Here is a 27,404-nt window from a genome sequence, read left to right as displayed (position 1 = left end):
GACTGTTTGGTATTACAGCGCAGTCCCATTTAGTTTTAAAGGGAGTCTGTCAGCAGGAAAATCGGTATCAAACTAATAACGGTGCCTTGTAAGGCGGCTTCTACACTTTCCAAAGATGTCTTTCTTATTGTACATTGCAGCTCCATTTTTCATGAAAATCAGGATTTTATTCCTATGCAGATAAAGGACATTTCTTCACTCTCTACTTTTGATAGTCACCCCTAACTACTGCCTGCTCTGCCCCCATTTCTTTAGTGACCTCTCCCACTTTGTCCGCAGTGGGGTCAGCAATGTAGATCATTGAGGGTGAGAAACGCCCCTAAAGTAGAGATGAACGAACACTGTTTGGATCAGCCTATCTGAACAGCATGCTCCCATAGAAATGAATAGAAGCAGCTGTGACGCCGGCCGCCGGCAAAGTCAGCGTCACAGGTGCTTCCATTCATTTCTATGGGAGCGTGCTGTTCGGATCGGCTGATCCGAACAGTGTTCGCTCATCTCTACCCTAAAGCCTTGTCAGCGAATTTTTATAAGAATTGATTTTCACGAAAATGGAGCTGCAAGGCCACATAATAAAGGCATAGTTGGAAAGTGTAGAAACCGCCCAGCTATTATTAGTCTGATGCCAATTTTCCTGCTGACGGACTCCCTTTCATGAGACGGAGTTGTAAATGTGTCAAGAGACTCATGAACATGACTTTCCGTGGCTGGTTTGCGCAGGTGCCGGATGTTGGACTGCCACAGCTTTAATATTGAATAGGTGATGTGTAATATTTCCAGACAGCCCGCTTCTATACAAGCTTACTCTCTGTGGTTACATGTAACTCTTGCTCTCCCGCCACCAGCGGTGCCGCATTTTACCGATACTTCTTCTCCGCCAGGGTGACCACATTTGCAGCTTTCATTCCTCTCCTGTTATTAAGTGTTCTCATTGTGTTCTTTCTTCTCAGGTACAAAGAAGGAGGAGAAGCCTTGTTGGTGTTGCTGCCGTCTGAAGTGAAAGGGATGGTCCAACAGCTGAACCATAAAAAAGTGCCCATTAATGAGATAAAGTAAGTGCTATTCTCTGCTCGGATCAGTGAGTAAGGGAACCTGTCAGGAGATCTGCGCTGCCGAAACGACAGGCTGCATGAAATCCTGACAGGCTCCTTCATAACAAAGAAGTTTTACTCTGAAATTCTGCAATGTTTCAGGGAAAATAGGGTTTTAAGAATAGCTAGGCCTGGGCGAGGTGTCTGCCGGGTGACTCCCCCTCCTGTTTGGCTCTGTCTTTGGTCATTCCCTATTTTACATATATCAGAGGTCGGCTGTAATTTATACAGTGGGTGGCGGTAACTATTTATAATACTGTCCCTTTATGGACAAAGATTCTGATGGATAGTAAAGCGTTAACGTATATTTTAAAGGGATTCTACCATTAAAACTTTTTTTTTTTTTTTTTGTGGATAAGACGTCGGAATAGCCTTTAGAAAGGCTATTCATCTCTTACCTTTAGACGTGGTCTCCGCCGCGCCGTTCCTCAGAAATACCGGTTTTTACCGGTATGCAAATGAGTTCTCTCGCAGAGATGGGGGCGGGACCCAGCGCTCAAACAGCGATGAGGACGTCCCCACAGCCTCCTTCTTCGCCCGCCACGTCATGTTCAATGTCTTCTTCCGACACAGGCTCGTAACTTCTAGCAGAGCAGACTGTGCAGGCGCACAGGCAACGGGAAAATGGCCGCTAACAATACTGTGCAAGCGGCCATTTTCCCGTGACCTGTGCGCCTGCGCAGTCTGCTCTGCTAGAAGTTACGAGCCTGCGCCGGAAGACATTGAACATGACGCGGTGGACAAGAAGGAGGCGGCGCTGAAGACACTTCTCTGGCAGCAGTGGTGGAGACGCCCTCATCGCTGTTTGAGCGCTGGGGCCCGCCCCCATCGCTGTGAGAGAAATCATTTGAATACTGGTAAAATCCGGTATTTCTAAGGAACGACGCGGCGGAGACCACGTCTAAAGGTAAGAGACGCATAGCCTTTCTAAAGGCTATTCCGACGTCTTATCCACAAAAAAAAAAGTTTTAATGGTAGAATCCCTTTAAGTTATTCCTTAAAGGGGTTATCCAGGAATCTTAGGAAACTCTGAGATGGCTGGGACAGAAGTGGAGGGGCTCACATGACCAGTGAGGCCAGTCAGTGTCCTTAATGGTGGCTGCTGAGGGACCGATGATGTCGCTGAAATACATCGCTGGTTCCTTACCAGTGACTCCTGAAGCTACTGGTTGAGGTCAGCCGTCCTGTGAGCCCCTTCACTTCTGTCTGGAGACTCCCATCAAGGGAGGCAAAGGGGCCTGGTATAGTGAAGTGCCGGGGATAGGTAAGACTAAGTTCACATGGTATAGTTAGCAGAATAGTTTGAGGCAGTCTTCAGAGTCCCCTCCAAATTCCGTCCCCGTGAATCCCTCTGCAGACAGCCGAGGCAGACCTTTGGCTTTCCACCATGTTTAACCTCCCACAATGGGGCTAATAATTGTCAGCCTCATTCCATGGATTCTGCAGCTGAATGAGTCCTAAATAAAGAAACCTCCATTGATGCCTTCCGAATTTGAAGCCGATTTTGAAGTGAAATCCAGCTCAAAATCTGCTTTAAATTCCGTTGTGGGAACCTTCCCTTACATTTAAAGGGGTTGTCTAAGTGTTCATGACCTGTCCTTAGGATATTGATAAGGATCTGGACATGACAACTTCACTGGTCAACTGATATTTGCTCAGTGTGTGGTGCCAAAGGCATGCGGCTCTATACCCTGTGAATTGCAAAGGCCGCACTATTACAGGTAATCTCTCCTTACAGTGAATGGTAACTGAGCTGCAGTAGCATGGCACAGCCACTGCACACGTATGGCGCCATACACTGTACAAAACCCAGCTGATCAGTGGAGGTGCCGGGTGTCAATCTGATATCCTTGACCAGGTCACGAAGAAGAGCTCTTGGATAACCCGTTAACATCGGTTCTTAAAGGGATTGTCTGGGAACAATAGTCAGCCAGCCTGCATAACACAGGTATATTACCTGTGAGATCAGGAGTGCTACACCGACCCTGGTTCCAATCACGTGACCTGGGCGTCGGCACCCCTGAGCCCATGCTGAATCCACCAGATACAGCAAGGTAGGTTTAACTCCCAAACAATCCCTTTAATTATGAAAAAAAACCTGCTTTGTATATAGCTAATGTAATAAGGATACATCTTCAGTGAGGCTGATGCCAACGTCCGGGCCTCAGTCCCCGTCATCCATTACTTCAGATACTCGGTAACAGATTAAAATGGTAATGTGCAGTAATGATCGACTATTGTAAATGACTTTCCAGTTATTATTCATCATTATTATTAAAGCTAAAGGGATTTTTTTCCTTCAATTATTAAAATTAAAACCCAGTAATAAGCTAAAAGCAGATTATACATTATACACTAATAGGAAAACAAATTAAAAGGAAATTAGATTGAACAGCTGAATTCCAGCATTATGGCAGCCGCTCCACAATCCTGTTTACTAAACTACGTTTCTTTCTTCTTCGCCCCCCCTTAGAATTAACCCTGAGAAGCTCCAGGATATACAAGGGCGACTAGAGGCGTTTTTGGCTCAGGAGCAAGAGCTGAAGGAACGGGCTCAAAGGGTAAGTAGATGGGACAGTACATATAATAAATAGACCTTAGTTACATCAGTGGGGTCTGACACTCTGCACCCCCACCGATCAGCGAATACAGGCAGAAGTAACCCGGCCTTCTCCTACAGGCCAGTTCAGACCCTATGGCTGAGTTCACACGGGGTTTTTTGGTCCGGCATGGAATCCGCCTCCAAGAAACTCCTCCCATTGACTTCAATGGGAGCCGTTCACTTCTTTTTTCCGCTAGCAGTTTCTTTTGCTGCTCGCGGAAAAAAGAAGTGAACTGCCCTATCTTGACGCGGAATCCGCGGCGGTGCGACACTCCCTCCCGACTAAGCCCATTCATTTGGGCCTATTCCGGAGCGGTGCTAGCAATTTTTTTGGACCAGATTCTGAGGCGGCCTCCTTGTCAAAATCTAGGCCAAAACCCCCCATGTGATCTCAGCCTTCATATAGCCCTATCCTTGAAGCATCAGACCTGTTAGGGTTAGAGATGAGCGAACACTGTTCGGATCGGCTGATCCGAACAGCACGCACCCATAGAAATGAATGGAAGCACCTGTGACGCTGACTTGGCCGGCGTCACAGGTGCTTCCATACATTTCTATGGGTGTGTGCTGTTCGGATCGGCTGATCCGAACAGTGTTCGCTCATCTCTAGTTAGGGTCCATTTACACTGAGTTTTTTTGGCAAGGATTTTGGCGCTGAAAATCCACGTGCAAAAAAGCCTCCTTTTTCCGCTAGCATTGAAGTCAATAGGAGGCTTTTTTTCCACGTGGATTCTGAAGCGGATTCAGCATCAAAATCAGCGCCAAAAAACTCTGTGTAAATGGACCCTTACAGACTGTGGGTCAGCGCTCCTTTTCCTCTCCTTATACAATCGTGTCATATTTTGTGTTTTTCCTATTAATAATCCCAGAAGATTTTTCTCATTTTTTTTTCTCCACCTTTCCTTTTTTTCAGTGTTTTGTTTCTTATTTGCGATCTGTCTATTTAATGAAGGACAAGGAAGTCTTTGATGTCTTTAAGCTGCCACTTGTACAGTACGCCCGGTAAGTTATCTTCGGCTTTATTAAATTCTATTGATTCCTTGGTTTCTTCTATAACTTGTACTGAAATTGCTCCTTTCTGTAGTATTATGTCTTCTAGTCATTCGTGTAACATGCTTCCCTCTGCCTGAGCTGTGGGTAAACAAGCTTGTACAATAAATGGCATGTTTTTGGTCTGGCCGAAAAGGAGTTTTCTTGTGCCTCTTCTGTAACCCTTGTGTCATAAGAGTATAGGGACGAGTTATGGCGTCACCGTGTATGGCAGTACACAAGCCCGATTCAGATGGCCGGGTGTGGTCTAGGTAATAAGTAGAGATGAGCGAGTACTGTTCGGATCAGCCGATCCGAACAGCACGCTCCATAGAAATGAATGGATGCACCTGGTACTTCCGCTTTGACGGCGGCCGGCCGCTTAACCTCCCGCGTGCCGGCTACGTCCATTCATTTCTATGCGAAAATGTAATAAGTAAATTTACAATGGGTACTGCCCTGCTGACAGTGGAGAGATATCAGTAGCGAAACTAACGGCACCAATATACGGTATCCTGCACCTTTTCGAACATCAGTGTGAGATTGTGCAGGACATGCACCCAACAGGTAACACCCAATTGTCAATTTACTCCGAAATTTCTAGTAGGGATAACGTGGAACGGTACAATGGAGAACTCTAAGAAAAGATGCTCCAGAATTGTTATATTGGGGGTATTTACTAAGACATACTTGAGAGGGCCTCTGTAACAGCATATCAGTTTACCTTTGGTAACCCACTGGTTGTACGAAGAGATTGAGCCATTATGTATAGACCTCAAAATATCCCGAAAATCTGGTTTTCATTTCCCAGATCACTTTGTACATCTCCTGCCTGTCCCCTACATCTCCCAATCCAAAAACTGGGCCATTCTTTGTCCATTTTTTACATGTTGTTGTATCTGACCTTTAAGTTTTTTTTTTTTCCTCCATATTTAAAGGCGTATTCCTGTCATTTTAAGCGATCTTCTATCCACTAAATAGGGGTATCTACTATATTGATGGGGGTTTGATCTCGGAGATCCCCACTGATCATGAGAACAGGGCTCACGTGCCCCAATATGAATGGAGCTGCCAGTCACACATGCATGGCTTGTGTGAGACTGCTGGAGATAGCCCTCCGCAGTCTCTGAGACTGAGCATGTACTCTGATGCCGCATTAAATCTCCTGCACCTGCAAGGTGGGGGACCTCTTGTCATAAATTGGGACCCCGGTGTTCAGACCACCACCATTCTCCAGTAGATGACGGATGATCTCAAAACACGATGATGCTGCGTTAAGACAAACAAGCGCAGGTCCTCTGCCGAGTCTGTGATCCATGCGCTGCGTGCTTTGCTTTCCTCGTGCGTTTTAATTTTGTTCCTTTTTATTTATTTTTTTTTGCTGTTTTTTCTTTTTGGTAGCAGCCGCCGTGCAGGAGATTAAATATTCCGGCTGAGCGCTGACAGCGTGACTCATCAGGACCGCTCTGTGTCCTAAATGTTACAAGGAAGTGACTGGCACGCATAGGCCATCTGGCTAGGGAGACCAAATGGAACTTTTTGATTATTACAATTTATTCCTTAATTACGGAGTGTGGCAGGTTAACCTCTGCACCGCTGGGCATGCCCTCCAGCAGGAACACTATGATACTCCAGATTGCCAGCTTTATGTCTCAGATGTTCCCCTACTTATCAGAGCTGTACTCTGTAAGGCTGGAAATCTGCATGTGATTCATGGTTATTTTTGGAGGGGAGACCTCAAGGGAGTCACAGGCTGGATGGCAGCTCACATCAGGCGTGGTTTTCATACCTGTATTAGAGTAACATTCATCCTGGAAATGAATGATTAAAGCAAAGAACTATTCTAGGTCTCCTATAACATGAGCAAAGATTGCTACGTCGACCTGCGACTCCTCCACCATAGCAGTTGTGGCCCCCGAGGGTGCGGTGAGTGCGACATCTGGTCTCAGTCACAGCACCCTTTGGTTCTTAATACAACTCCATTCAATCACAGTAGTGAAGTCGTTGCAGACAATCATAGTGGTCTTTGGTCGTGCAACAGGTGTCGCACCCAAAGTTACCATGTAGCCCTAGCCATATAGTTGCCCTCCTTGGTTGAATTAGAGATTTTTATCAGTCTCCTGCACCAAAAAGTTGCAAACCTCAGACTCACAGCTTTTTAAATACTTGCTGAACTGGGTGTTTTTTGGGGGGGTTTATGCGTCCCTTTTCACTTTCCAAAAAGGGGAGTGGTGGCGGTAATCCATTCCAGAGCCACAAGGGTTAATTTCCTTTAGATCAGTTTCATCTGTAGCTCATGGCAGACTGAAGGGACATAGATTGGCAAAAGGGGGAGTGAGGAGCTTATAGGGGTTGTGCAAGACAGGAAAACATGGCTGCTTCCTTCTCAGGAAGTGACAACATATCCCTTGGGCACATCTCCTTTCCATTATGGGGCTGAGTTGCAGCATGGCCATCTGACCAATGGAAGATGTCACTTCCTGAGAAGAAAGCAAGCAGCCATGTTTTAGAAGTCCTACACATCCCCTTTAATATGTTTGCCTTACTGCAGACAAGGCCCAGGAGTGGAGGCAAGTTGTTTTACAGCCAGACACAAGGAGTTGGGAGTTGAAGGGAAGGAGTGCTGGGGTATCCAATAATTGCACAGTGTGGGTGTGTAAGGACATGTGCCATTGACAGAAGTGGGACCACCCAGTTGTCTGTGTATTTATACTTTTTCAGTTGTTAATGGAGTAACAACACAATGCAGAATGTTCCGGAAATGTGAATTCACATGCTTATGAAAGAGAGTCTGCCAACAGAACCCAGTATATTAAACCTGCTGGTACGCAGGTTGGAGTCATCTAGATCACGTACTATTTCCCCCTACATTGGAGGATGTGATTCACAAGGAGAAAATAGGTTAGGGTCACCTGAGTCATATACTGTTTGTTTGTTAGGTTGATGTGCTGGGTTCTGGTGACAGACTCCCTTTAAAGAGGATCTGTCACCTAGTAAGAAATTCTAAATAACCTACACCATTAGATTCTTGCTGTTCCCCTGAACAATCTGGTGTTTTCCTTTTTAAAATCCGTCCACCCATTCAGAAGATACGGCCCTTGAAAGATTATATGTATACCAGCTGTGATTCTACATGTGGGCGGGAACCTTTCATTTTCTCTGCCCACTTGGAGAATCAGAGCTATAAATTTCCAGGGCCATAGCTTTTGAATGGGTGGACGGATTTTAAAAAGAAAAACACCAAACTACTCCGGAGAACAGTGAGAATCCTATGGTATGTGTTAGATAGCATTTTATACTTGGTGACAAACCCTCCTTTAAGACCATGGATAGAATGTTGATGGTAAAATGGCGCCAAAAATAATTTCAGTACTTTCATCTCCTTCTGTTTCTTATGAATTCCAGTGATCTTATCCCATCTTTAGTAATCTTGCAGGGATAAATAAATTTGCTTGTTTTGATTGAAATTTGGTCGACAACCATTGCGGGAATCGAAATGCTGGACATATTGTTGTCAGACTTCTTTTACTGAAGGGGATGTATCACGAGACGCCTAAGTTGGAGGAAAAAAGGAGATTATTTTATAAGGAATTTGTTCCTTTACTTTTTAAATATCGACTTGTAGGGTCCTCTGGGTAGTAGGGCCACAAAGTCTACTTCTTGGTTAGATAGATGAATCTGCACATAAAATTGAGTGGCAACCCTGGAAAGGTCCCGGTAGCCTTAGTTTTATGGAAAGTGGCTTTTAAATGGTGGCTTCTCTTCCTCGGTAGAACGTCTCCACTTATCCATGCAGTTCACAACCCCTCTAAATGGCACTATATGTATGGTCTCATCTTATCGTAGTCCTTTCAATAGATATTCTCATATTCATCCCCATCTGTATATGACAACCAGTATTAAGTTTTCTTCTTATTATGGTGCAGGTCATTGGGTCTTGCTGTGGCCCCAAGGGTGCGGTTCCTTCAGAAGGCCCAGAATACAAAGAGTACTGAAAGCAAGCCAAGTGATGACGTCGAAGAGCCGGGCACCGTAAGCGACGAGGAAATCGAGAACTTCAGGTCTCAACTTGGTGGAATGACTGTGGGCCAGACAGATAAAAGGAATACAGAGAACGATGAACAGTCAGGTGATGGCAGTGAGGAAGAAGAGGGCGGTGAAGAGGAGGCCGACCGTGCAGAGATAGAAAAAGATAACATATTCCAGCTGATAGATGATGATGATGATGATGACGATGATGATGGTCGAGATACCGAGATTTTTACTGTGAAGAGAAGAGATATATTTGGTGTTAATGAAGTCAAAAAAGCAACTGTGAGTATATTCTTATTTATTTCATGGACTCTTTGTATAGGCAGATGAATTCCTAAGTATATAATTGGTGGGGTCTGGGACCCCAATGATCGTGTGAAGGGTGGTCCTCGGTACCCCTCTTTGATATGACATATATCACTCCCTTTTAAGACCACTTGTGATACCTGAGTGCTGTATACCTAGCAGAATTTATATCAGAAAAATATGTATTATATGACATTGTGTAGAATTCAGTGTACTCGGCTTTGCTGGTAGGTGCCCAGGTGCCGTTAGTTTCCTCCTACTGTCAAAAGGGGTGGGCTTTACAGCCTAATGTCATCGCTGGAATGTAAGGAACGCCCCCCTGACCGTACAAGGCTATGGCGTTGAGGCTGAGCTGTAAGTTTGGCCCTTCTGACAGTGGAGGAATATCGGTGCCGAAACTTACTGCACCGATATCTCTGGCACCCGGGTGCGTATCAGCACCGCTAACAGTACACTGAATTCCGTGCACTGCTCGCTTTCTGGCGGTGTATAATACAGCTGATCTGCAAGAGCATGAAAGGTCCATTTTTAAAGCCGCTCTTGGCTTGGGCTCAAAAAATTGCAGCAAAATCTCCAAAAAAAGAAGTCGCAGCTTTTCTGCCTAAATAGCCTGTGAACCCTCTCCTAGTTGGAAGCTAAGTTATAAGTGCAGGTTTCCAGCGAGCATTCTCAAAACTTGTGGGGGGGGGGGGGGGGGGGGTGCCGGTGAGACAGATGCCGTCTATGATGTACTAAGAATAAAACAAGGGTAAGTGAACCAGAACCTGTAATCCGTGTCTGCGCCATCCTGCTCTGCCAGCCTTAGGCCTGCTTAGTAAACCTGAATTAACACCCGAATTGCCTGATTTCTGCCTCGTCTCGGAGGTGAGCAGTAATTGCAGTCAGGGCGCGCGTTGCTCAGCAGCATCAGCAGAAAATCTTTTGCCTTCTCTTCCTATTTCCCCGGATCTGATAGACTTGTCCATTTTATCCGGCTTTAATTGGCTGTGACTCCCTTTGCACTCAATTAAAGCGCGTCCTCCCAGCCGCCTCGTAAACGCGCGGTGTATTATTATTTTTTTTTTTCTCTCTGTATCGCATTGATCGCAAGCATAAACTAGAAGCTTGTTCTGTACAGGGTTCAATATCGCTTCATCTTTGTTTGGTGACTCTTACGGGGGTTGTTAGTCAGCCGATAGAACCAAGGTGCAATGTCATGTCATGTTGTGATGGTGGAAAATGGATGGGTTTCCATGGCCGAGGTTGTTTTTCCAGCCGCATGTGCAATTTCTATGGATTTATTGCCTTCTGTAATAATTGTGCAAACATGAATGTAGGTTATGGACAGATATAAGGACTTTTAGAAATCTGGATAGACTATACTAGGGTGTAACTTGGGCTTTTGTTTCACATCACCACATCAGTGACAGTATGGTTTTTCTCTGCTGACATGTCAGGATGTGTTTCCCATGAAATCAGTTTGCAGCATCTTTTGCATTGGACTCTATTCCTCTGTAATTCCTCCTGGAAATATATAAATTTATTGACTACTGGGTCCTATAATGTCTGGGCATATTCCTACCTGTATGAAACTGTCCAGTTAGTGCTGACAGTGTCACATTGTAAGAAAACAGCCAATGACAGTAGGAATAACATGACCGTTACGACCTAAGAGAGAGGGATCTCACCTTTAGGGGTCTTCTGTCACTTGGAGTGACACATTGGATTGTATACCTTTACTGGACCATAGGGTAGGGCATGATCTGGTTTCCCAGCGGTGTAATTCACCTGGCTCCCTGGATTATCTTGCCCGCTTTGCGTACTAAGGGGCCTGGTGTCTGGCTGCAGCAGGAGCCTCCCCCCTTTTTTCCCAACTGCAGTAGAAGACAAGTAATGATAAGCCATGCCTATTAGCTAAGCTTACTCCTCTCAATGGTGTACCAATTAATAAGGAAATAAACATATATGGTTCCTATGTGATTGGTCAAGGGTGAAACGTATGCCTTTACAACCCCCACAGAAAGCAGTCTAGCCTCTTCTTAGGTTGTTTATAAAAAAATTATTCTAAATCGAGACCCGCCATTTCCTTCTCTCTACTTCTCGCCATCCTTTGCCTCGCATCTGTACGGCGACTGGCTGCAGCAGGAGCCTCCCCCTTCTTTCTTTACTGCATTAGAATGCAAGTGATAAGCCATGCCTATTAGCAAAGCTTGCCTATCTCATTGGTATTCCAACAGAGAAGCAAACAAACATATATGGTTTCTATGTGACTGATAAAGGGAAAAGTGGATTCCTCCTTAACCCCCACAGAAAGCAGTCTAGCCTCTTCTCAAGTTATCCTAAAATTTCTTCTAAATCAAGAACCGTCATTTCCTTCTCCTTATCACCATCCTTTGCCGTGCATCTCAAAGGCAACTGGCTGCAGCAGGAGCCTCCCCCTTCTTTCCTGGCTGGAGGCCCATGTAAGCACTAGGTCCCGCCTTAGAAAGCAGCCTAGCCTCTTCTCAAGTTATCCTAAAACGTCTTCTAAATCAAGAACCGTCATTTCCTTCTCCTTATCACCATCCTTTGCCGTGCATCTCAAAGGCAACTGGCTGCAGCAGGAGCCTCCCCCTTCTTTCCTGACTGGAAGCCTATGTAAGCACTAGGACCCCCACAGAGAGTAGTCTAGCCTCGTCCCAAGCTATCCTAAAACTTCTTCTAAATCAAGAACCGCCAACTCCTTCTCTTTCTCACCATCCTTTGCCTTGCATCTCAAAGGCAACTGGCTGCAGCAGGAGCCTCCCCCTTCTTTCCTGACTGGAGGCCTATGTAAGCACTAGGACCCCCATAGAAAGCAGTCTAGCCTCTTCTCAAGCTGTTTAAAGTAAATTCCCCTAAAATGTTCTGTGTTTTCTTTGTCATTTTAATGACGCTTTTAGATTATTTTTTATTAACACATTAATTTTTTTTATATATTTTGTAAAAGTGACTTATTTTATAAAGAATTTTTTTTTTCTGTGCATGAAAAGTGATGAAATGTGACCCTTTTGTAGACCCTATTCCTATCTGAACACATTGGTTACTTTCGAGATATAAAAATGTTTTATTACCTTGTGACAGAGCACTGGAGGGCACGTAACATTAGCGGCATGTCATTTCACAGGTTAATGTTTCTTCTCTGAAGCAGCCTATTTTTTTATTTTTTATTTTTCATAAAAAAATTCCTTTTCTAAATCCATTTATATGTGAGAGGGGCATCTTGATAGTCCCATGCTTGGAAATCCAAAATTACATTTTCCAGTTAGCATTTTTGGGTTCATACTCTGTTCAAGGATTACTATGCCTAAAAAGCGGTTCATATCTAAAAGCCCCTGGTATAGTGTCCAACATGAATATATAGAAGTTTTTCAGAAACATAGGGCCATTGAAGATTTTTGAAAGAGGCCATGGTTCTTAGGTGGTGTTCACACTGTTGTGGATTTTGTAGATAATCAGCAGCTGAAACTTTCTATCCTATAACCCTACAGATCACAGAGCTCAGCTTCTCTCCTCTATCATATAACCCTATATATCATAGAGCTCAGCTTCTCTCCTCTATTATATAACCCTATATATCATAGAGCTCAGCTTCTCTCCTCTATCATATAACCCTATATATCATAGAGCTCAGCTTCTCTCCTCTCATATAACCCTATATATCACATAGCTCAGCTTCTCTCCTCTATCATATAACCCTATATATCACAGAGCTCAGCTTCTCTCCTCTATCATATAACCTTATATATCACAGAGCTCAGCTTCTCTCCTCTATCATATAACCCTATATATCACAGAGCTCAGCTTCTCTCCTCTATCATATAACCCTATATCTCACAGAGCTCAGCTTCTCTCCTCTATCATATAACCCCATATATCACAGAGCTCAGCTTCTCTCTATCATATAACCCTATATATCACAGAGCTCAGCTTCTCTCCTCTATCATATAACCCCATATATCACAGAGCTCAGCTTCTCTCCTCTATCCTATAAGCCTATATATCACAGAGCTCAGCTTCTCTCCTCTATCATATAACCTATATATCACAGAGCTCAGCTTCTCTCCCCTTGTCATATAACCCTATATATCACAGAGCTCAGCTTCTCTCCCCTTGTCATATAACCCTATATATCACAGAGCTCAGCTTCTCTCCTCTATCATATAACCTTATATATCACAGAGCTCAGCTTCTCTCCTCTATCATATAACCCTATATATCACAGAGCTCAGCTTCTCTCCTCTATCATATAACCCCATATATCACAGAGCTCAGCTTCTCTCCTCTATCATATAACCCTATATATCACAGAGCTCAGCTTCTCTCCCCTTGTCATATAACCCTATATATCACAGAGCTCAGCTTCTCTCCTCTATCATATAACCCTATATATCACAGAGCTCAGCTTCTCTCCTCTATCATATAACCTATATATCACAGAGCTCAGTTTCTCTCCTCTATTATATAACCCTATATATCACAGAGCTCAGCTTCTCTCCTCTATTATATAACCCTATATATCACTGAGCTCAGCTTCTCTCCTCTATTATATAACCCTATATATCACAGAGCTCAGCTTCTCTCCTCGATCATATAACCCTATATATCACAGAGCTCAGCTTCTCTCTATATATCATATAACCCTATATATCACAGAGCTCAGCTTCTCTCTCCTATCATATAACCCTATATATCACAGAGCTCAGCTTCTCTCTCCTATCATATAACCCTATATATCACTGAGCTCAGCTTCTCTCCTCTATTATATAACCCTATATATCACAGAGCTCAGCTGCTCTCCCTCTATCATATAATCCTATATATCACAGAGCTCAGCTTCTCTCCTCTATCATATAACCCTATATATCACAGAGCTCAGCTTCTCTCCTCTATCATATAACCCTATATATCACAGAGCTCAGCTTCTCTCCTCTATCCTATAACCCTATATATCACAGAGCTCAGCTTCTCTCCTCTATCATATAACCCTATATATCACAGAGCTCAGCTTCTCTCCTCTATCATATAACCCCATATATCACAGAGCTCAGCTTCTCTCCTCTATCATATAACCCTATATATCACAGAGCTCAGCTTCTCTCCCCTTATCATATAACCCTATATATCACAGAGCTCAGCTTCTCTCCTCTATCATATAACCTATATATCACAGAGCTCAGTTTCTCTCCTCTATTATATAACCCTATATATCACAGAGCTCAGCTTCTCTCCTCTATCATATAACCCTATATATCACTGAGCTCAGCTTCTCTCCTCTATTATATAACCCTATATATCACAGAGCTCAGCTTCTCTCCTCGATCATATAACCCTATATATCACAGAGCTCAGCTTCTCTCCTCTATCATATAACCCTATATATCACAGAGCTCAGCTTCTCTCTCCTATCATATAACCCTATATATCACAGAGCTCAGCTTCTCTCTCCTATCATATAACCCTATATATCACTGAGCTCAGCTTCTCTCCTCTATTATATAACCCTATATATCACAGAGCTCAGCTGCTCTCCCTCTATCATATAATCCTATATATCACAGAGCTCAGCTTCTCGCCCTCTATCATATAACCCTATATATCACAGAGCTCAGCTTCTCTCCTCTATCATATAACCCTATATATCACAGAGCTCAGCTTCTCTCCTCTATTATATCTGCAGTAAAGGTTACAGTTCACGAATCCTAATGTGAACAACTCTTTGCTGCTTCGCCATGACCTGGAAATGTCAGCATTTGGTAAAATCGACCATTTGCGGAGGCTAGTTTTATATTTTCTTCATGTTGCTACTCTCTGAAGTTTACCCTTGTCACTTGGCTTGCGATGTTCTTATAGAAAGTTCTTTGAGCAGTCCACGGACTTAAGCCCTGAGTAAATGATAAGTATCTCTAAACTCCGCCGGAGCATATTCTGGTGCAGGCCTGGGAATATGCAGGAAAAGGTCATTTTGTTTCTTGAGACACAGACTTGCATAAATATCATGTCACGTAGCTTCAGATAATTCCTTTGTGCTGCTTCTCCTGAGCTGGATGTACTCGGTAAACATTGTCGGATGCGAGCGCTTTGTAACTTCTTCTAAACTTGTTATTTTATTAAAGGGGAATGATCGCTTAAAGTGTTTTTTTTTCCCCATCTCAGGGTTTCACATGATTCCTTGTCTCCTCTCTTCTCCACTTCCAGCCTTACAGTGATAAGTTGGTGGGTGGGCTTAGCCTGAGTGAGGGACAGTTCTTTGTGCTGGTTATCTCTGGATTTACATACAGAGATAAGACACTGTCCAAGCACTATTCTAGGTTTTTATGATGGTTCCATTACCTATCATTTACAGTGAAGAGAATAAAGGGAACCGAAATTGACTGGCCACAGCTGCTAGATAGCAGAGGTGGTCTGAAACTAAGGAAATGAGCTGTAAACAATGATAAGCAATATCTGGGAGTGTACCGCTGTAAAACATACCTTCAGAACCCCAGGGTTCCTCCTGTGCAAATGGAACGGTGTTGTGTGATGTTGCAACCAGTAAGTTCCGCACAGCGTTGCAAGCTACATTAGCATCAGTAAATGGGCAAAGTAGTAAGGTGCATACCGACTCTGTAATATAAAGCTAATACTCATTATCATCTTCATCAATATACATTTTTATTACACAGTTGTAAATTTTCGTAAGACTGGACACACCTTTTAATAGGATTTTTCACCTCCTCTGGCACCCCTGTGGTGTTATATACCGATAGAAGACAAGACAGCTTTCCCAATGCTCCCCAAGGTTCAGGATTAGAGATGAGCGAACACTGTTCGGATCAGCCGTTCCGAACAGCACGCTCCCATAGAAATGAATGGAAGCACCTGGCACGTACACTTTGCCGGCGGCCGGTCGTCGTGCCAGGTGCTTCCATTAATTTCTACGGGAGCGTGCTGTTCGGAACGGCTGATCCGAACAGTGTTCACTCATCTCTATTCAGGATATATCAGTGCTGTTCGTTTCGGCACCGATATCTCTCCACTGTCAGAAGGGCGGGCCTTACTGCTTAGCGTCAAGCGGCAAGGAACGCCCAAACCCTGTACCCTACAGCACAGAACCGCTGAGACCACGGATCATTTCTGGCAGCGTTGGAATTGGCCTCATGTGGCCAAGTATTTTTTCTTAATTATTTTTTAACCCTTTCTAAACTTTGTTTTTGTAATATTTTCACCCTTTAAGTGGTAAAATTCTTTCTTTCTACAACCACTTCCATAAGATTCACTTTAAGGTTAGAGCGACCCTTCTCCTCCATACCGCTAGACAGTCGTCTCCTCCCTTGTCCACATCACGCTGCCTGTCCACATTGTTTTATCTTCTTCTCCTTTATTCATTACTTTTACACCTTTAGCGGTTTTTTAAGACCTGACTCCAGGTGAAATGTCCTCGGCTCCCGGTAACGGCAGATGCAGCCTTCAATCAAATCCTCCTGCTATGAAGGGTAGAGTGAAGGTCATATACGTCTTGAGACCTTCCACAGCTCCCAGCTACTTTAGGCCCCATCTTGAAGGCTTGTTTAAGCCCTCGGGAAAGCATTTCTGTCATGTCTGAACTGGAAACCTTCACAGCTATTATTTATTTTATTTTTTTAATGAAAGTATTGCTTGGAAAAAAAAAAAATCCTATGTCCTGCGCTACGTCCTTTTACTGATATTTCTTGTCTTAAAGGAACACTTAATCATAAGATGTTGGTCCCTTGTGAAAGTGCTGCCTATAAGAAGCCACCTTTGTTCCATTCTCTTTGTGTTTAGTGTCAGTTCTTTGGCAGCGGAAATTGACGCAGAATCCACCTCAAAATTCACTGCCAATACCGGCTCCCATTGACTTCAATGGGAGCCGCTTGCTTCTTTTTTACGCTAGCTAGTAGCGGAAAAGAGATGACCCTTCTTGGCACGGATTCCGCCACTGAATCAGCCGGCTCCCTTCCGATTAGGCCCATTTATTTGGGCCTAATCCGGAGCACAATGCCACGACGGGATGCTGGTGATGGGGACAGTCCAGTGACCTCTAAGGCCGGGTTCACACGATGTATTATGGCACATAATGTGGTATGTAGACGGCGCGGGACGCATTGAAAACAAATGGAGCGTATACGGCCCGCAAAAGCTCCCGCGCCGTCTACGTACCGCATTATGTGCCATAATACATCGTGTGAACCCGGCCTAACACTGAACCTAATATCTGACAATATATATGCTGACGGACTTGTTATCCTGCTTTCCCAAGGCCCCATGCACATAACGGAGTGTGCAATCCACCAAGGGGGCGTTCCGATGCTCCGTTCCATTCTCTGGAACATATTTTATCCAGCTCAGTGACACTGGAACAGAACTCACCATTGAAACCAATAGAGGATGTTATCTGAGTGCCTTCTGTTAAAAAATCTCAACCCCCTCGGCCTGCATGCTAAAGCCCTACGTTGCGGTAAAGTTGCTTTTTTTTGTTGCAGATTTTGCTGCGGTTTTTTGAGCTAAAGCCAGGAGTGGATTGAGTTGAATGGAGAAGTATAAGAACTTTCTATACATTTCTCATTCCATGTGTGGACATTGTTGGCTTTGGCTCAAAATTCTGCAACAAAAAAGCAGTTTTTCCGCAACGTAGGAGTGGCAAATACCTATATAGGAGTATAGTATGGGCTATAACACTGCATACTAGATGGGTGACAACCTCTATGGTGTCCTATCTGTGTTGACCAACAAATATTTTGCTAGAATTTGTGACGCATTGTTAAATAAACTTTTTACGGACGTGCTCTTCATACATCTCCCAAGCTGACCGCCACGTCTTTATGCAGAGTCTGTTCGGCGCTCTAGTCATGTTTTGCATCCTATTGTCTCGGGAGTCGGGCAGAACGTCCAAGCGCATCGGGGCCTCGGTGAAGACAGGCAGCATTTATATCCCCATCTTGTCATTTGACAAAGGGCAACCTTCCCGTTGCGTGGTGTAAAATAATAGTTATGCTGTAGTCATGTGAGAATGATCTTTTATGATGAAGAAAGTGCAGTGTCCGGGCCGGAGCGATTATCTTGTCCCCGGCGTAACGTTGGTTCTGTGTTTATTGTGAATAGCAGGGTACCGGCGGTAGATAATGGGCACTATATTTATTGGATAGTCAGGAATACAAACTCTCTGCTTAGCTGCCCTTTTAATAGAAGAGGCCATTACCGCCGAGTCCTTGACGGAGCTCTCGGAGAATATCTGCAACGAAATCTGAATATCTAATGCTGAATCTGTTGACATTAATGCGGTAAAGCAAGGTACAGTGTGTTTGGCAAAGCGTGCGATATTCCCCCCGGCATTGCTGCTATAATCCCGCACGAGGCTTCACTTTGGACAAAGACATATTTGAAGCGAAACATCTAGTGAGGATCAAGCTGAGCGCGACATCTGTGGGTCTTCACGCTTCCATCAGTAGTTTGTGTGTGACTGAGCGGATCCCATTGTGTTACTTTTATTTGAGGCAAGTAAAATTGTCTCTGTCTTACTTGGTGATTATGAGACCAGTTGGTCTGAGATGACGTGTTTGTGACTTGCACGAGGAGAACTACAAGTACCAGCATCCCTATCTAGACTAACATAGGTATAGTTGATATTTAAAATAGACTCTTAAGCTTTAAAATGCAAATATAACAAACTTTTCCCTATAGTGTTGCATTTTCTCATCGTTCCCTGCCGCCGCAGTTTGGAGTCCCCCGCAGTCCTCCGGTTACACTGAGCATTGCGATGTGTCATCTATACTGAAAATCCACTTACTTTCTGACATTCATTTTTCAGCTTCTAAACCGAGCGTCTCTGTATTTCTCTGGCTGCTTTATCAGCTTCTAATTTAATGGGATATAATGGAAGAGTCTGCATCGTGACTTCACAGAGACAGGAAGGTAGTACTATCTGTGCCCATATCATTTACAGTGGGCAACAGGGAGGCCGTGCTGCCTGTGTATACACCAGTTACTGTAGAGAAAAGAGTAGGGGAATGTCTGTGCCTGTATAATGTTCTGGGACAAATAGTAAGGTAGTGCTATCAGTGACTGCACTATTATTAAGGAGAAACAGGAAGGTAGTACTGTCTGTGCCCACATCATTTACAGTGAGCAACAGGGAGGCCCGGCTGCCTATGTCTACACCAGTTACAATAGTGAATAGAGTATGGGAATGTCTGTGCCTTTATAATGTCCTGGGACAAATAGTAAGGTAGTGCTATCAGTGACTGCACTGTTATTAAGGAGAAACAGGAAGGTAGTACTGTCTGTGCAAACATTGTTTACAGGGGGAGTCAGTACTGTGACATCATTAGCAGGGTGATAAGGAAATGAAATGATGTGTATTCACATCAATTACGGGGAAAAACGGTACTGTGGCATATTTTACAGTGAGACAAGGGAACAGTACTATCAGTGCTAATATTTAAAGGGAGGAACAAGAAGGCAACGCTACCGGAGCATCCCTTATTTACCGGAACTGACAAGGAGCCAGTGCACCAGTTACTGGAAGAGAATAAAACTTAATCTTCTAGGAGTGATAGAAATGTAGTGCTATCAAGTGACAACACTATTATTAAGGAGAAACAGAAAGGTAGTAATATCTGTGTGTGCATTATTTTTACGGAGAGACAGGGAGGCAGTACTTGTGACATCATTACCAAGGAGATCGGGAATTAGAACTATTTTTGCTTACATCATTTATAGAGAAACACGGTAACGTGACCTAATTTTCTGTGAGACAAGGAAACAGTACTATCTGTGCTTACATCATTTAAATGGAGGGACAAGAAGGCAGTTTTTCCTGTGACATGAAGACAGTAGTGTAACATCATTGACAGGGAGATGATGGAGGAGGGGTACTATGAGTGCTTATGTAATATACAGAGAGAGACAGGACTTTGTGTGAGACAGAGAAACAGTACTATCTGTGCCGAAAACATTGATAGGGACGGACAAGAAGGCAGTTCTTCGTGTGACATCATTGACAGGGAGATGAGGGACTGGTACTATGAGTGCTTATATACTATACAGGGAAAGACAGGACTGGGTGTGAGACAAGGAAACAGTACTATCTGTGTCGAAAACATTTATAGGGACGGACAAGAAGGTAGCGCTGTCTGTGCATACATTATTGACAGGGAGCCAGTATTGTCTGTGCTTACATCATTTATAGGGAGAGTCAGTACTATCTGTGCCCTGATGAAGTACATGTTGTAGGACTGTACAATATAAATAACATTTTGTGTGTTTTTTTTCCATCAGAACATGGCCTTTCTTGCTATTTCACACTATTTATACATAGATATCACTAGCTTCTTACTTTCCCCTGAAATTTTGTTTCTGTTCACAGCTTGGTTTCTTCTACCGTCTTGGTGACCCATTTGTGGTGACGAATGTTTGACGGGTACAATGTGTTTGCCGTACTCACTAGACCCAGAAATCTTTGTGAATTAACCTGAGTAAAAATGTTTGCCGAGGCCGTCACTTGACAGCCATGTCACCTTAGCCTTGTGCCTGCTGATGCTCGTGTGCTTCGTTTCAGCGGCACAGCGTGAAATGTCTTGTAACAAAGGAGCGGTGACGTGATGTCATAGGAAATTTGCTAACATTGCAGGTCCTAGGTAACTTGCCTGAACGTTTCTTTCTAATTTTTTATATGAAATCTTCATTTTTGCTGACGTCGCATTAGAAAGGCAGTAATGGGTTTTTCTAACGTCCACGGTAATGAGTGGTGGGTTGACAATGGCTCGTCCTCTCAGGATCTTCTCTGCTTGTTCTGAGAGTGACAAAATATGGTTTTGGAGAACCTGGCCTCTCTTGAGGTTGAGGTTTTACCTCCTCTTCTACTCCTGAGGGATCAAAATAGAGTTCCTCTAGATAGACCTGTATGGTTGGCGCCCAAACTTCAGGGTAGGTACGATTCTGTCCCTTCTATCCATTAAAGATACCATAGGGAACCAAAAAGATCAGTATGGAGACCACTGTATTCTTGGGAATGCCCGAGGGAGGACATATCTTCCAGTTACACCATTTTCCCCCCATTTATTATATACTCTTGGGATAGGGGGTAACTCTCATTACTCCTAATGTACAATCATACCCCCTAATCTCCATCTCCCAATGCTTCTGCCATATTCCACATGGAATCAGCCCATTGCTTTAATTTTTTGCCTGGCTGGTGTGTACAGTGTCATTGACCGTTTCCATGCCGGACAGTGGGATGGCGACCGATTTTTTTTTTTTTTTAAGGTCAAGAAGCAAAGCCCATTAGCCAGTGCTGTGTTTCCGAATGGGCTTTGTCCAGCTCCGTTATATTATACACTCTTATCTTATGAAGCAGCCAGCCTGTCGTCCCCCTCCCCACTTTCCGATAGGTATAGCTGAGAGCCTGGATGATATAAGTTACATGCTGCTGCCCCAGAGGCCGGATAATCAAACCCAAGCTTATCTTATTTTAATATATTCTGCATAACCGCTTATTGCGATGACTGTGGGTATACAGCTGATAATCCTGGTGCGCCCGCACCGGCAGACTGCTGTTTGTGTTTATACACTGTATACAAATGGAAAGTGCCTGGAAGAAATAGTATCTCCATTGTGGTGCCGTTTACTGTTTGTCTTTGATGCCCAAAGGCCCAAATAATACTGTCGCTTCCCTCGTACCCCAGTGATGTTAGGAATACTTGGTACACTGTAATACGTTTGGGGAAGAAGTTATTACATTTCAATGGGGCTTAAAGGAACCTGAACATTAAGGGATGTAACATGGGGGAATGTAATTTTTTATATTATAGTGCATTCAGGGTGCTGTATAAACCTGCTTACTGTGTAGCAGATGGTCCCCCGATGATTCGCTTTGTAGGGCACCAGTAGGGATGTGGGTAATGGAAATCTCATTCCTCAGCCTCTCCCGATTCTGCTCCCTATGACGTCACCATCTCCCCTGTACTCTTACTGTAGGTGTAGGGAGTAGAGCAGAGCCAGTCATGTGACAGAGAGGGCCTCAGCTGGAGACGTTGTGGAATGAGACTTCTGTCCCCCGCTGTGATCTATCGTCACATGTAACCCTTCATGTACGGTAAATCCCTTCCGTTTTAGATTTAGTGGCACAGTTCTTGAATACAAGGTGAAATACATATATGTAATAGATTGGATAAATATCACCCAAACTGAGTAATATTACAACATGGTATGGGGTCATGGGATCCTTTTCTTCCATTGGGTCATGGTGGCACAAACTCTTATCTCAGGGACTGCTGATGATTAGACAGGCACCTGGTCTAAAGAGGATGACAAAGATGTCGCCTCCCTGTCCGATGGATGATGTCATAGCAGTAAGAGGATCAACTCTCACTGCAAGGGGTATGGTAGGGGTCCGAGTAGCAACAGCAGTGCTCCAAGAAACTGAAGGCCCGCCCCCGATGCACCAATTGCTTGATTTGCAGAAGACTTCAAAGTTGTCTTTCTTCAAATCTTCAAAAGTGACCTATATAACAGTGATATAATGTTTCTCACGTGTAATGCGCTCTGGTGGTGGCAGCAGATTATATCTGGGGCAGGTGGGAGACTTCCTTTTAAAGCGATTCTACCATTAAAATCGTTTTTTTTTTCCTCACTAACACGTAGTAATAGCCCTAAGAAAGGCTATTCTTCTCCTACCTTAAGATGTCGTCTTCGTGCCACTGTTTGGTAGCAATCCCGGTTTTTGTATACAAATGAGTTCTCTTGCAGCACTGGGGGAGGTCCCCAGCGCTCAAAAAGCACTGGGTGCGTCCCCAATGCTTCGAGACAACTCTCCAGCGCCGCCTCCATCTTCTTCAGGAACGCCCTCTCTGCACGTCTTCTTCTGGAGCTGAGTTTCAATCTGCTAGGCCTCGGGCAGAGCCGACTCTAAGCTGTGTAAGTGGCCATTTTCTTGTGGCCGCTTACACAGTAAGCGGGTGCAAGCGGCCATTTTCTTGTGGCCTTTTGGCATGTGCAGTCCGCTCTACTTAAGGCCTAGAAGTTTGAACTTACCTCCGGAAGAAGACGTACAGAGGCGCTGTTCCAGGAGAAGATAGAGGCGGCGCTGGAGAGTTCTCTCGCAGAATTGGGAACTCCCCCAGTGCTTTTTGAACTCTTTTGCATACAGATGAAAACCAGGATTTCTACCGAACGGCAGTGCGGAGAAGACATCTAAAGGTAGGAGAAGAATAGCCTTTCTTAAGGCTATTCCTACGTGTTAGTGAAAAAAAAAAAAAAAGTGATTTTAATGGTAGAATCCCTTTAATTACTTGAATTAAGAATAAAAACGCATTCCTGATATTGGAAAAACAAAGCATCATGTGGACTATCGTCTTTTGCAGTCCTGTTTTACCAAAAGTGTACTGTTGGTGAATTAACCCCATGATTACTTTTTCTAACATTTATGACCTCTCTGGGGACCTACTACCGTTGGGCACCAGATGTGGACGTTGCATCCAGCCAATTTATTGACTCCGCATTTAGATCTTTGGCAAGAACCCAGTGACGCTCAGTGGTACAAGTGTCATCACAAGTTCCCACTTTTTCGGCATATTCTATGGCAATGCCGCGACTAATAGGAAGACTCCTTTCATGGTCATTTTTGCCGGCTACTAATTTTTTGGTTCTTTTTCCTAATCTATACCGGTCTACAACCTTCTCTCTTGATTGAGTCGATGTTCTTCTTGTCTCGCCCCCTTTGATGAATGACAAAGGTGTGCCGGCACAATCTAAATTATATCCGGAAACCACGTCCCTTTGTTAATTTATATGCAGTGTTTGCTATGAAGCAGGTGGGAGGAAGCGAGGACTCCACGCTGTGCCGGTACTATTTGTACTTGTGCTCTCCGTACAGCTGGATATCGTGGCGTCTCTTATGCATATTTACTTTAGACTTTCAGCGTTAATCCTCTTTTATTACACATAAAATCCTCCGGTGCGTGCGCTCTTTCCACCAACATTTATCTTGTGTAAATGTATTCTTTCTTTTATTATACAGACGTTTTCATACAGTTGTGTGGCGCAATATGGCGGAAATTACATTGCAAATGTCCTGTGAAATTTTTGCAACCGATAATTGGTATATTTCCATCTAGTTACTTCAGTTTAGACCGACCATACAGAACCCAAGAGTGGTGGAGCAAAAATTGCTCTGGGAATGGGCAAGGAGACGTTGAACTTCCAGACAACATGGGAAGGGGATGAAGAAGACTTTATGGCTGTATTAGAGTTTAGCTCTGGTTATGAGAGAGGCCGCGTCTCCTGCCAGAATTTTATGGGCGAATTTAGACATGGTAAGGGGGGGCAGAAGTTTGAGATCGGCATTGTAGATCTCCTCCATCTACTAGCCTGGGGCGTAAAGCGACTGAAAACTGCAGCTTTGGCTCGGGAGCTGTGTTTCTGAATATTTTAATGTGGCCGAACATGTGAGAGATTGGTTGGATGAAAAACTTTTATTGAGGGTCTAATGTAAAAAAAAAAAAAAAAAAAAAAAAAAAAAAGGTAAAAAATATTTTAAAAAACAATAGGGTAGGGGCAATTCTCTCTATGCAGGGGGGATGCAGCAGCTACTGGAAAATTAAAAAAATTAAAATGGCCGAAGTTTTTGGGTGCAGTAGTTGCTGGGGAAGCATGTCTGGGGGCATCAAGTACCTTTAGTATGTCGGGATCCCTGTCAGCTTGTGATATGCCAGAGCTGACTTTTTCCCATAGGAATGCATTGACCAGCATTGAATGGCCAGTGTACAGCATTCGGCCAATCAACGCTGGTTCTGCCTGAGGAGGCGAAATCTAAAATTGGTCCACAGCAGTTTCCATTCTGGTCCGATTTTAGACTCCGCCTCCTCCAGCAGAACCAGCGTTGATTGGCCGAATGCTGTACGCTGGTCAATGCATTCCTATGGCGAGATGAAGCAGAGCTCAGGCCTAAGTTGCACACTAATATTAACCTTCACCAGAAAAAAAAAAAAAAAAAAATCGACTCCCCCCCCCCCCCCAAAAAAAAAAAAAAAAAAGAAAGAAAGAAACCCCAAAAACCAAATCTACAAATCACCAGGTCTGTCTATGCCAATTTAATAAGGGTGACTTAGACAAGGCCATATTCAATATTTCATTGGACTTCTTGACATGGCGGCTGAGTTGGACGCCTCTTTACTGTAGAGGACTCTGCGGAAATGGAAGCTACGCTTATTTTTTTTGCCATTCCGCTCCGGTAAATAAAAGTGTAATGACTTGCATTTTGCTCCATAAAGCAAGCAGCAGAAGACGTTGCGCACATTTCCGCCAGGGCCTCATGGGCACATTTCCGTACAACCTGTGTGAGTTATCGGTAGTGCAGCCTCTTTGTTTTGACGTATTGCAGGAATGGGGGGCCTGTTTCGTAAGCTGCAGTATTCCCATGGCAGCGCCAAATGTGAATGCAATTAACAGTGCATCCAATTACGGCAGCAATTACACTACAAGGACATAAGGGAAGCGCTGCTTGTGCGGAGACCCGCTCATGTATTGGAATCTGTTTAACGTCTCTGCCGAGGGGACCTACAAAGCTGTCTGCTCAGTCTGGGAAGTTTAGATTGTGTACAGACGTGTGTTTGCCATTTGTAGATATGAAAATGTTTATACGGATGATATTCTTTATTTTTCCAAGGGATGTTTGCACATGTGCTTCACTGAGCTGTGCGAAAACAGGCCGTTCCATGATCAGATTTAAAGGGCATTTCCACCTGGATATAAAATATTCATGGACTTGTTCTGTACTTGTGGAGAAACATAAAATAATGGCTGATTAAAGGTTATTGCCTTAAAGGGGTTGTGCAAGGTTACTTAAACAGGGCCAAGTGCTTCACGGTACGGTGGCCCATATAGATCATCAGGTTGTGTGTGGTGTTAGGCTGTAGTCACCCGAAGGGGCCATGGATAGCATACGGCCATCAAATCCTGGCTTTTATGGTCACATCATGGATGTGGGATTGATAAGAGTAGGGTTCTTAGTCTACAGGACTTCGGGGTTTCCATACAAAGGCGTTTTCTAAAGGCTTACGTTACGGACAGTGGTGAAAGGCACCCCAGGAGTTTTCCATTTCCTTTTCTCTTGCGACCATAGCTCAGATTTTCCTGAGTATGCGACGTGTTTGGTTGACGGTTACTTGTTATACACTGTCTACCAATAAGTATTTGGACACCGGTGGTAGATTAGAGAAACAACATTTCTTCCTATCCAATAGTTGGTAGACCCCAGCAGACGCTTCCTTATGGATGGTATTGGGAGACACAATACTCCCGGACGCCTGGTGACACTCCCGGTGTATGTGAGCCAATGGTTGGGTGTGGTTTCTCTGGCCAGCACTCGTCGCTCTCTATCTCCCAGTTTCGAGGTCTGCCGACTCGGGGCACATTCCCACAATCACCGTTCACCTTCCACTTCATAATCACATAGGCCACTGTCGATTTGGGGTAATTCAGCTCGCTTGCTATGTCCCTTAAGGATCGGCCATTTCTGTGGTACCCACAATTACCTCTTTCGCGAAATCGGACAACTCTGGCATCTTGCGTGCGACTAATACCAATGCTGTGTCCTATTTAATGGCGGAAGGCATGACGTGCATCACAATGGCAGATATCTTCATTTGCATGGGGTCCAAATACTTATTAGTAGACAGTGTAGCAGTAGAAACATACAGTACCTCTATAGCCACAAGTTGATGAAGCAAGCCATAGATAGCGATTTAGTTTTTTCATGGGTATGCAAATCAACCTTGAAGTGCCCTGGGGGAGGGGCCTATTTCACACAGAGGCTTATAGACAGTAGTGACACAGGCAGAGGTGAAACGCATCATTCACGGCTAAATGAGTGAAATTAAGCAGCTATTTTAGAGACCCTTCAGAGCACCTTTACCCATTGGTAGGCAAATCTGGTAAAGCAGGTTCCGCCCCCAATGCACTGGAGACGGCTTGCATAGCCATAAAAAGATGACTATCTTTGTAGGTACTGATTTGTTTTTCTACTTTTATCGAAGATCCTTACACAGCATTATTATTGGTTTGGAAGACATTTTAGACCTGGCAGACTCTCTTTAAAGGGAGTCTGTCACCAGGCTGCAATACCATTAGATAGCAGTTTGGAGCAATGGAGCCGCCCACAGTGCTCCAGACTACTCATTTGCATATTAGGAAATAAATGAATATCTCGACTACAGAGGCACAAATTACAGGGGAGCCTGACCTATGTGTGTCTAATGTGCTTCACCCTGGTTTTCCCTTTAAGGTTATGGATTCTCAGTGGACCGGACTTAGAGAGTCCTTTGTCCTGGAACTGGTGGGACACTTGTGTT

At 44.1% G+C, this 27,404-nt stretch overlaps 1 protein-coding gene across 1 annotated transcript in view; it reads left to right on the top strand.

Annotated features, from left to right (window-relative positions):
* Positions 1-27,404, top strand: part of DDX10 (DEAD-box helicase 10) — a 134,929-nt gene that overhangs the window by 19,798 nt on the left and 87,727 nt on the right. Inside the window, exons 10-13 of the mRNA XM_075266059.1 lie at positions 951-1,052; positions 3,565-3,652; positions 4,607-4,695; positions 8,649-9,036. Of these exons, the coding sequence (XP_075122160.1) occupies positions 951-1,052; positions 3,565-3,652; positions 4,607-4,695; positions 8,649-9,036 (667 nt within the window). The remainder of the gene's footprint in view (positions 1-950; positions 1,053-3,564; positions 3,653-4,606; positions 4,696-8,648; positions 9,037-27,404) is intronic.

Source organism: Leptodactylus fuscus, chromosome 2, assembly GCF_031893055.1.
Source record: "Leptodactylus fuscus isolate aLepFus1 chromosome 2, aLepFus1.hap2, whole genome shotgun sequence".
NCBI lineage: Eukaryota > Metazoa > Chordata > Amphibia > Anura > Leptodactylidae > Leptodactylus > Leptodactylus fuscus.
Note: the sequence above shows the minus strand (reverse complement) of the source record. Positions and strands in the feature narration are given on the sequence as shown.